This window comes from Galeopterus variegatus, unplaced genomic scaffold, assembly GCF_000696425.1.
Source record: "Galeopterus variegatus unplaced genomic scaffold, G_variegatus-3.0.2 Scaffold44, whole genome shotgun sequence".
NCBI classification, from domain to species: Eukaryota; Metazoa; Chordata; class Mammalia; order Dermoptera; family Cynocephalidae; genus Galeopterus; species Galeopterus variegatus.
In genome coordinates, this window is record NW_007726155.1 from 866,601 (window position 1) to 878,514 (window position 11,914).

General features: G+C 38.6%; 1 protein-coding gene across 7 annotated transcripts in view; it reads left to right on the top strand.

Moving 5' to 3' along the window:
* FOXP1 (forkhead box P1) overlaps nucleotides 1-11,914 on the top strand; it is a 569,779-nt gene that overhangs the window by 485,032 nt on the left and 72,833 nt on the right. For all 7 annotated transcript variants that reach the window (XM_008571751.1, XM_008571756.1, XM_008571760.1 and 4 more), the window contains one exon: nucleotides 2,342-2,546. In XM_008571751.1, the coding sequence (XP_008569973.1) occupies nucleotides 2,342-2,546 (205 nt within the window). The remainder of the gene's footprint in view (nucleotides 1-2,341; nucleotides 2,547-11,914) is intronic.

Below are 11,914 nucleotides of genomic sequence, written 5' to 3' on the forward strand. Positions count from 1 at the left end.
CGTAGAGTAACATTAATGTACTCTGTAGGTGTTACAAGTGTTGAATACATTTGTCTTTGGCATTGTTTGCTGGATAAACAGCATACCTGTAAAACAGCTTCAAAGTTCTGCTTTTCTTGGAGGGAAAGTGTTAACCCAGTTGCTTGAACCATGTTCTTCCAGTCTTCCTACGTCCCATGCAGCTGACCCAGAAATCAGTTAGTTCTAGTTGAAAAAAGAGGCAGCTTCTTTTCATGTGTTTACTCCCTAGAAAATAAAAATAGGTGTTGACTTACGTGCTTGTATATCAATACGCTATCATCAACAGACAAGCCTATTCACTGTTGTTTCAATTGAGCAGACAGTGGCCCAAGGGTCAGCCATATTCACAGGTAATTGTTGGTATGTAAACCACAGTGGCAGCCTGTTAGCTCCAAACGCATCCCACCTGTCACTTCGAAAGGTATTTGAAAATAATAGCCCAGATGCAGCAAAACTGGACAAGGGATTGTGTAGTGACCTTTCCCTTTGTTTAATTTGCCTCCGAGGTTTAATTTCAGGGGACAAGTAATAATTGAATATGCCTAATAACTAAATGCTCATTTGGGACAAAATCCATCAGAATATAATTGGCATTTGATTTTTATGAAGGGAGAAGAAAACTGGCTTGGCTGTCAAGGATGCATTCTAAGAAAATCTGACCACTTAATGTATCATTTGAAGCCTCCTTTATAATATATATAAATTGCAAATACTTAAGCATTTGAACATTTTCGTGGAGAACCCGTTAGAAGAGACCAACTGTTTTTGTTAACACTCCTCTCAGAAAGGCGGGGAAGGTTATTGGTCTGCTGTGCAATAATTTACTCCTCTTTGATATGCAAACGATCCACGGTGAATATAAAAAAATCCTATCAGACTCATTTCACAGTTCTTAACCACTCGGATTCTCTGGAGTCCATCGCCTCATTAGACCAGTGCTCTCCAATGCTAGCATAATTAAAATCTTTAACAGTTTAGCAAAGTAAAGATGTTTGGCTGATCACGTTGAGATGATTATCTATCCATTGTATTCTAAATGACAAAAATAAATTAAATTTAGACCTTGGCATTTTTTATTATGTGTTTCAAATGAATATAATGCACACAGCCTCCTTTTTTAATTCAATACCTTAGGTTTGGTAAGAAACATGCCTGTTTCGGCTGCTGCTATATATTCAGAAAATGGCTGGCTTTCTAGGATGGCTATGTTACAGTTGATTGAAACAATGAACTGCAATCCAGATGTCCAATTCGAATGCGGAATTGCCTTGTGATGTACAGGGTTCATGATTTCTTTTCAGTGTTCTTCCAAAGGAAGCTGCTGCTAGTAGTGGTTAGTTGTTGTTAGTTGCCATTCAGAATACATTTTTTTCTGTGCATGTATGCACTAGAATGTGCATTGAGGTGAGATTTGGAAATCCTGGGCTGTAGGGGCATGCTGCCTAAGACTAAGAGGCCCACAGTAGTGAGATTGACATACTGATTAGATCTCTTCTTGGGGAAAAATACAGGTTGAAACTTAGTCTTTAAAACCCTTGTCCATTTTGACCCCCTGAAAAAAGCAAGGGAACTTTATTACTCCACGTTTATTTTACGTTTTCATTTTATTCTGCAATGGTTCATTAGCATTGATCTAAGAAATGACAGTAATAATAGTGTTACTTGTATAAAAAGTTATACAGTTTTTCAGTAGACACATCCATCAATTAAGCATGTGGTACAAGAAACCAAAATTAATGAGGAAGATAGGTGTGTTAATGAAATAATCATAGTATAATCAATTTGACTGTTAAAAGTTGAAAAGCATTTCAGGGAGACGATATGAATTCATAATTTATGTCTAAAAGTGATTAATAAAAACTGTATTTAATAACAAAGCTATTTGTCATCATTTGAGACTTAAGCACAAAAATTATTCATTTCGTGGTTCGTGTTGTCATAACAGTATAGTTGAATAAATTTATTTTGAGCCCTTCTTTGTGTCTAAAAATAAGGTAACATCTATCTACTTTTTTTAAAAAATGGAGAAACAACATTTTGGATGGAGAGAGGCATACTGTTGTTGCAAAGTAACTGTGTTTCGAATCCTTTTCTCGGGTGTCTTTTCTGTGTGATGAGGACACTTCAGCTCAGCTGCTCCGTAGGAGGACACGCTTCTTACTACCGTATTTGCCTTAGTTGGGAGGGAAAAAAAAAACTGCACACACCAAAAAACCCCCCTAACACTAGGCTTTGTTTACTGACTCTTTGATTTAATTACTGTTTGAAGAGGACGGAATTAGCTGTTAATTGATTTAATTATCCAATTTGTTTGTTTCAGGCATGATTCCAACAGAACTGCAGCAGCTCTGGAAAGAAGTGACAAGTGCTCATACTGCAGAAGAAACCACAGGCAACAATCACAGCAGTTTGGATCTGACCACGACATGTGTCTCTTCCTCTGCCCCTTCCAAGACCTCCTTAATAATGAACCCACATGCCTCTACCAACGGACAGCTCTCAGTCCACACTCCCAAAAGGGAAAGGTAGGAACAAGCCACTGAGATGTGCCCAAAATGGTCTTCAACATGGGAGGAGTGGGTGGTCTTGCTGTATCTCAGGGGTCCCTAATTGGTTCCATGTGACTAGAATGTGCATGTGATTACTTAAGAATGTATTCAATATGGTTTGGGTTTGAAGCATCTAATTATTTTCACCTTTTCAACATGGAATTAGCACTTAGATGGATCTACTCTTCAGCTTAGGAACCTGGGCAGAAGTCTTGTAGTTCTTCATTGGATGGGTTGGGTCTCAAGGTTTCCAGGCCTCCTCTTTCTGCCAAGTGGTCACTCCATACGAGCTGAATTCCTTGGCTCTAAGTGCCTTCTAGGGCAATAGTGGTGTCTGCTGTGGGCAATGTTGAATCATGGTTTGAGAAAAATTAGAATTTACATTACTCCACAGTGCCTTCCTTGAAGGCAGAGAGCTCGTCTTTTGCATTGTTGTGTCCCCAAAGGACATGACCTTTTCTGTATAGACACTGAGTGAAGGTTTGAAGGATAGAGAGATGGAGGGTGCATTGTATGTACACATCCCAACACGTATAGCACACTTTCTCCTGATCGTGAGATACATTGTAGCACTGTCTCAACTACTGTATTTCTATTTAGAAGTTAAGACTTTATGTTTTAAATTGCCCTGAGTTTCACAGGAATGTTAGTTGAAGCTGAGATTGTTTTAGAGATCCGGATTATGTCATGTGAGCGTGGAGTTCTAAGAAAATAAAGCTGCTAATTCATGTTATTGTATTTTAGCACCCAGAAGTATTAATACTGCTGTTGAAATGCTTTTCAAAAGTGGAATATGTACTGCTCCTAAAACTGAAAACTGTTACTTAGTTTACTGTTTTTAAACAGTTTCCTGTATTTTTCATATGCAGCACTTCCACACACAGAAGAAAAGAAACCTTAAATGTAGTTTGTGATAGCAAATGCCATTTTCATCAGGAAAAAGCAATTTTTTTTTTCAGTAAAAATGACTTTGTGGAAATTTTATTAATAATATATTTCAGTAGAGCAATTACAAATGTAATTTCATTTACTTCTCAAAATATATTAAGCTCACTGGTTTGATTAGATGTGTATCTTTATGCCAGAGAAATATTATCTGAATTATATACACACACACACATATACACACACGCACACACACACATATTTATATGTATCATATTCAAGCATAAAAAACATGAACAGTTGCTAGAGATGAGGATAATATATATGTTTTAACCAAAATTTGCAACTATCCTTTTAAGATCATTTTGGAATTTTTGTGGCAGACATCAAAGAACTAAAAGATGCTTTAAACTTACTGTTTTGGATGAGTTTGAAGAACAGAATGGTGGAAAGTAAGAATCAGTTTGGAGTCATTGGTCAAAATGTGGTTTCTGTTGTTTCCAGTGGGGATAGGTATGTGTGTCTGGAAGCCAATCTTAAGTCTTGCTTTATAATCTCTCATAATGTCTTTATTATTATTATTATTATTTTCAAAATAGAAAACCTTAGATAGCTTTAAAGAAAAGATTCTAGGCTGTTGTCCTTTGCTGTACTTGCTTTTGGTGTCCTAAGGTTGAAGCTGTCCATTTACTACTGCAGAGTGATTGAATTACATCTTTATCCATAGGCAGAGCAGGAGGCATACACTGAAAAATGCGACTGATGCACTTAAGGTATTTGTTGCAATCTTGTCGGCCGTTGTGGAGCCTGCACAGATTTCCTGTGACACAGAAAACTCTTCTTGTTTAGATGCACTGTGCTCAGTTTCATTCTAAAAGGTTATATATCTGCAGTCAGGAGATAGATTAGCAAGAAGGCAAGCCGGAGAAGAATAGCCCTTTTCATGTCATAAGGCACATTTGAAAGTGAATGGATCTAAGAGACTGTCTGATTCCAGGAGACTAAATTTGTTTGATTTTTTTTTTTATGGTCCTTATTTGCACCAAGTTTTACTTAATCTTCATTGTATTACACACCAAAATTAGAATATGGATCAAAAAAGAATTCAGATTCCAATGAGCCTTAATCTGGATGTAAAAAAACAGCCGTTTTCCAACTGTACATGCAAAGAGGAAGCAACTGTGAGATTATATGCCACTATTTAATCTCCTGAATCTCTCAGTTTATATTATCTGGTAGATTCCTAGACGTGGCTGGATTAAAGGAAAATTCTAGTCAGCACATTTTAACTGAATGGAGCCAACAAAATAAATGAGCACCTTAAGTTAAAGATATCTCAAAAGTTTTAAGCTGATAGAATTCATCATTTAAAAAAATTAATTAGTAGTTAGCTAGCTTTGCATACATATAGGTACTTAAAATGAATATTGTGTGGCATTACCTTATAATGGTTAATTTAAAAATCACGTGTGATATCCAGTTTAAATAGTATAAAATGGTAAAAAATAATAGAAAAAAGCTGTCACTTGTACACTGAGCTGTTGATTGTCTCAGGAGTTCCTTGTCACTGCCTTGGAGAAGTTTCATCTGTTATTCACCAATGCATTTGTGAGATATATATCCTTCCAAGCTCTCCCTTGATTTCCATGTAATATTTTTTTTCCCTTTATTCTCATGGAGCAGTATCTGAATAAGCAAGAGCCCTTGCCCCACCAAATAATAATCAATCCCCACAAACTTGATCTTGGGTTAGCGGCTTTAAGAATTTTTTCTGAAACGTCCTGGGAATGCTTTATGTGAAAATTTGTTGGAAAAATAGTATTATGAGAGGTTTTTGTTTGTAAAGTGGTGAGATGTCTAATAATTTCAGCTGAGTTGCTTATTTCCATGCCATTTGGAAAACTCCTTCTTCTGCCCCCACTCACCTTGCCCCCATGCATTTTGCTGGCTCCTGAGAGCAGCTGCTGTAGCGGCAGCTCTGGGGTTTGGTGAGCTGCTGCAGTCTGTTAAGGAGATAAATAATGTGCCTGGCACGACACTCTTACTCTCCTCTTTAATTTGTCTTACACAAGGAAAATTGTAATTAAATCATTCAGGGTAAACCCTTGAGTGTAGAAAAGGGAAAAAACACTCTTTGGTAAAGATTGCCAATAGAAACCCACTTCCCTGTTGTGCAGGGTAGAGACATTTATCAATATTCAGCACTGTTACAGGAGGAGTGGCCCATGTGATTTGTGAGGCGGATGCCAGCGCTCAAATCAAGGCTTGTTAAGATCCTGTCCCTGTGCAATCACGGACATTCAGCATCATTAGAATTCAGTACTGGCGCTGTGCTTCGTGCTTTGATTTTCTCCGACAATTTAATAATGTTTATTGCGCCGATTATATATAAATTCATTGGTGCAATAAACATACCTCTGTTGTCAGTGCCTGAGAGAAGCAAGGTAGGGATCAAGTTCAACAGGCAGAGGCTATGAGGGAGCCACAAGAGGAAGCAGGTGCATTCAAGCCTCTTACTGTCAGTTTATTCCCCAGGAGCAGGGAGTCTTAACTTCTCGGATAACTTGACAAAACTCAGGCCTGGGATACCTGTAAACATGAAGATATTGGCTTATTTCTTTAACTTGTCTGACTATCTCACTTTAGGAAATTTCAAGTTTTGGTGTGGGTAAACAGAATCAACAGAATGCAAATGAAACATTTATTAAAATACTAAATTTAGTAAAACCCTTTGAGCTTTTTGGATCAAAGCAGCTATGTAAATACAAATAGCAATTACTACTTAAGTAATTGCCTGAATTAAAATTCTGAATATCACATTATGTTATGATGCACGAGGGAAAGGGAAGTAAACTCACATTAAACAGTTCCTTCTCTGTGCCAACCACTGGCCAGACTCTTGGATATTGAATGAGGTCTCATTTTATCCACATACCTCTTGGGAAGCAGTAGGGATTATTATACCCGTTTTACAGATGACGAAATCAAATTATAGAAATTGAGTAACTAAACCAGGGTCACAGGACTGGTTAGAGGCATTTTCAAGATCCAATCTTAGGTCTGTCTTTTTTGTGTATAGAATGGTATTTAAAGTTTTTATTCAGCTTAGAAGTGAATACTTAATTTTGATAAATTTTTTAAAAGTCCCTAAAAGAAATTTTAAATTTAACTTAAATTTGGTTTAACAAAAACATTTATTGACATATGCAAATCACTGTCTTTGAAGAAAAATACCAAAGTGTCCTGTTTAAAGGTGGATACAAATATTTATTAGACCTTTCATAAAGGAAGGGGTGGGGAGGGTGGGACTTACAAAACATAAATCATTTATGGTCTGAAACGGCACACAACAAGCAAAAATGAACCCCATGCAGGCTTTGCACACAGGCAAACGCAAAACAAGCCTTTCTCCTTTATAAGTATCCTCACTTTCTTTCCTGCCTTATAAATCTTGTGTTTCCTCATTGAACACATCATATGGTCTTTATTCTATTTCAGCTGTCCTCTGTAGTCCACATTAGAAATATTCCTCTTTTCTGATCCTTCCCAGCTTTTTGCTTTCAGTTCAGCCACCATTAGTAGATGTTTTATAACTTGAGTGTTTCTCAGATTCATAGCTCTTCTAAATGTTTGTTCCAAGGCTTTCTTAAGGATTTGGTGAAGGAGGTTTCTTTAAACTCTGAAAAGATTGTGGTTGTGCTGCCTCTGCTTGCTTTGAGGCCATCATATTGTTTTCAAAAACAGTTGACCCAACTGGGTACTTTTCTCTATGAGGTTTAACTTGCCTTCTGTCTAAACACTATGTTCCTTCATTTTCATTCTCATTTATTGACACAGCTCCATGTATTCCAGTCGCTTGCATTTTCTGCACTCCACAGTTGGCAGCTGCCTTCAAATAACCCCTGAAGGTTTTTGCTTGGCTAGTATACTTTGAGACAGTTTTACCTGATACACAGTTTCTGTTTTTGATTTGTGGCCTCTTGACATACTGCCATGTATTTGACTATATAACAACAACATTTGTGTTTACTGGCCCTGCTATTTGCAAAAAGCAAGGAACATTGAAATGTGGACATGCCTGGTATTTCATTTTTCTTCTTTTTTTTTTTTTTTTAAACAAAATTCTATGTTGTTAAATAAAATGTTGGAGCTCTTGGTTTACTTGCTAAAATTCTAGAAGTTTGTTTTCAGAACTGTTCCAGATACACAAACCTTTAACCTTTGCATATGTTCTTACTGATATTTAGGGTCTATTGAGCCAGAAATTAAAGCAGTAAACTCTAGCTCCCATTATTCTGAATAGTTCTTCATTTTCAAAAATCAGATAACAATTTGTTTTGCAGTTCTTTTGATTTGAAGCACTGAGCAAACTAGTTATCAGAAATCTTTCTTTCCCAGTAGAGCATTTTGGAGAACCTATGATCAAATTGTCCCAAATTGTCTTCCAAGTTGTTATGGCTACTTCTTGCAAATATGTGTTGAGGCATTTAAACAATCTATAACAGAGGTCAGGAAATTATGGCCAACCAGCCAAATTCACCCCACTGCTTATTTTTGTAAATAAAGTTTTATTGGGACACAGTATGCTCATTCAAATGCATATTGTCTATGGCTACTCTCATACTACAATGGCAACTTGCGTAGTTGTGGCAGAAACCATATGGTCAACAAAAACTAAAATATTTACTACCTGGCCTTTTACAGAAAATGTTTCCTGACTCCTGACCTTAACCATGAGACCAGTGTTTCTCAGATTCCTTGATGACATTCTCATGGGGCATTTGTTAAAGACACAGCTTCCTAGTCCTCTCTTGTGAAAATGTGGATTCGGTTGATCTGAGGTGGGGTGCGGAAATTGGTATTTGTTATACATTCCCTAGATTCTTGCTACTGAAAGGCTGTAGACCAGCAGCTTTGCAATGACCTAGAACCTTGTTAGGAACTCAAAGTCTCAGACTCTACCCCAGACCAACTGAATAAGGATCTGCATAGTAGCAAGGTCCCCAGGCGTTTGGTGTACACCTTCAAGTTTGAGAAGTAATGCAAGCAGTATGCTCACTTAACCTTAGTTTTGACACTATTGGAAAGAATAGAATTCCCCCCCCCCCAATTTGATTGACATCTCAGACATATGCAGTCCACAAAACTAGTGGCTTGCCATTCTTGTGCAGTCCAACAGAGTAGAGGTAGTATTACTGGAACAACCAGACCACAGTTGCTTTCTATCCTCAGGAGCTACCACAAGATCTTGACTTGAGGTTTTCTCCTTGGCTCTGTGATCATGGCCAAGTGTCATGTCATGACCCTTTTAAGGTTCTGTTTTCCTCTTCTCTAGGAAATGAGGACCTGACATAGGAGGGTGACGATAATGCAGCTAACATCTATGTAACTGTTATATTGTGCCAGACTCAACACACAAAGGACTTAACATAGGGCTTGATACTGATTTTCCCAGTGAGGATAGGGGTACTGTCCCCTTTGTACAGATGGTGTAGCTGGGATCCAGAATAGTTTCATAACTTGCCCAAGTCACACAGCTAATTCGTGACCATGCAGGGACTGGACATCAAGTCTCCCTGACCCTCAAGTACTTGCAGTGACTGCCGTGTTCTGGCAGTTCCCAGTAGGCTGCTCATCAGAACCACCTTGGCCCCAACCTAGACCTTTGATTAGAATCTCCAGTGGGTAAAGCTCAGGGATCAAGACCAGGCTATAACCTCTAAGGATTGTAGCCTGGGGCCAGACCTACCTGTTCAGCCATAATTTGGAAAAAAACAGTGGAGTATGTTGAGAGCACGCTGGGCATGTCTTTCAAGTGTATGGGACTGGGAAGAGAAGTGGGCGTGGCCACCTGCAGAGTCCTAAAATATGGGTGCTTATTTTTGCTGGAAAGCAGATTCTTGGCTGTATCACCTATCTCATGTCTATCTGCAGAGGAATTAATTGTTCAGGGCAAAAAAAAATTTTTTTTTTTTTTAAAGCACAGCAACACCTTGAGGGCTAATTAACATTTTATTTTATTTTATTTTATTTTGTTTTATTTTTCGTGACCGGTAAGGGGATCTCAACCCTTGGCTTGGTGTCACCCACACCGCGCTCAGCCAGTGAGCGCACCAGCCATCCCTATATAGGATCCGAACCCGCAGCGGGAGCGTAGCTGCGCTCCCAGCGCCTCACTCTCCGGTGGGGTCGGCCCCTAATTAACATTTTAAACCCCAGACATGCCGCTTGACATTCGGTAACTGTTAATGCTTTGAGGAGTTGTGATCTGTGGTCTCCTTGCTTAACACCAGTTGCTTCTGGATCTTAGCAGTATGAGGAAGGCTTTTCTCGGGGTAGTGTGGCCTGGTGTGTATCACCTCCTGTCATTCACACATGCAGGGAGTCCTAGGGCAGAAATCTTTTAAAAATTGGCATGCCATAAGGGAAAAGTTTATGGGTTTTTTTTGACTGTTCACTTTGTGGGGTGATTAAAAGAAAAAACTCAGCCATTATTCTCTAACAGCTGTTGTGTCTTACCTCAATAAAGTGCTTTTTACCATAACACAGCATCATTAGACTCTATAAATCTTTTTCTATTTATTGTGTTTAAATGATAAATGCTTTCCAATAAAATGACATCATTGGTCTGGAGAGTCATGTTCATTTTATAAGTTTCTCTTAAATTCGGTTGATTTTGGTTGATTTTTTTGGGGGGTGTTGTATAATACAAATCTCGACCACAGGCTGTTTCATGTCCAACGTGCCAGGTTTCCCACCCCAAATAGTGTTTGAATCCCCAGTTTCTTTCATCTTGTAGGGTAGACATTCTTTTCTGGTGCACTACTGCTGCTAACATGGGTTTTCTGCCAAATCCCCTTGTTGGCACCCAACCATTTTGCAGGTGTTTGTACTCGGGGGGGAATGGCCTGTGCCCCCTCTTCCCAAATGCTCATTAGCTTTCTTAATGTTTATTCTACACTGAGGATGTGAAGGAAAGTCTGGGGCAGGACAAGCCTTTGGGAACTCTGGTGGCATTGTCTGTTGTAGGGGTTTTGCCCTTTTACCTGTAAAAGGTTCTTGTTGAAGTGCACATCTTTCCCACTTGGATTAGATGAATAGGAATTGTCCTTTGGTGGATATCAGAACTATCCAAAAGTGGAAAGGGAATCCAAGAGTCTCCAGAAGGCATATGGCTTGGAAAAGTCCAGGTGTCATTTTGTTCTCATAAATGACAACTAGGGCTCCCATATTCTTAAGCCAATAATGGGGCCAGGTAAGCGGTGACCTATGCTGGAGACTCAAATGGAAGTCGTGTTGCTCTTTTTTTAAAGATTTAAAAAGATGCTTTTTTTGTCCTGTTATTCTATTCTGTTGGTTTTCTTTTCTTTCTTTCTTTCCTCTTTTTCTTTTTTTTTTTTTTTTTTTTGGTGCAGCTTTTTGCACTGCTGTTACTCCATAGCCCTGCTCTGCTGGTCTTTGCAAGGGAACTACCACTCTGCTGGCCGCTCACTGGGGTAATGCAAATGAGTGCGTTGCATATGTACAGCATTCCTGAAGTTCTTTATTCCACCCCCCACCCTCCTTTGTAATCAGTCAAGGCCTAAGTATATTATAAAGTATATTCTCCTCATTAAAACAATAGTGGAAGCTCACAAAGGGAAATTGTTAATATGTGTTCCAGCTTGTCACTTCTGCCTGTGTGAATAAAGAAGATAACCGTTCCTTTGGGAAACTATTTCGGGAATTGAGCAACAGATATGCTAGCCAGAGAATTCTCTTAACTGTAATTTTCCTTTTTTGTGTGTACTCAAAAATAACATCCTGATGGCCTCCTCAGTGCCACTGCACATACAGAGCACAATTGCCACAGCCCAGGTGGTGTTAATATGGGACAATCCCCTGGGCACATGTCGCCAGGAGTTGTACAGCTTGTTCAGTGTCTTCATCCATATGGCAATCTGTCCCATTCACAGAAAGGCATCAGGCGCTGTGCCGGTGGGTACTGTGGTCAGTGTAGTGTGAAGAGTAGGCTTCCACTCTGTTACACGGTTTGTTTTATTGTAGATCTGAGTTATAACGTGCTCACACACCACATTCACACACACACAATCACGCACTCCGAAGAAGTGCGAGACTTGCTGGTTTCCTTTTTCCACCTTTCATTTTTAAAAACAGGTATAACTCAGGTTCATGAAACATGTGGTTCATAGAAAGTCACTTAAAACATATACGCACAGTCCTTTCTGGGTGGTGGTTCATGGGTTAACTCAACTTAGACTGCATGCTTGAACTAGAATTCTTCTATAAACTGTGCGGTTTTTATTTTCTCTCTCTACCTTTTTTTTTTTTTTTTTTCTTTCCATTTTCAGTTGTGAAAACTATTTTCATTGTCCGATTTGGATTGTTAGGCTAATGTTTTCTTGGTTTTTTTTTTTTTTTTTTTTTTTTTTTTTTTTTTTTTTTTTTTTTTTTTTTTT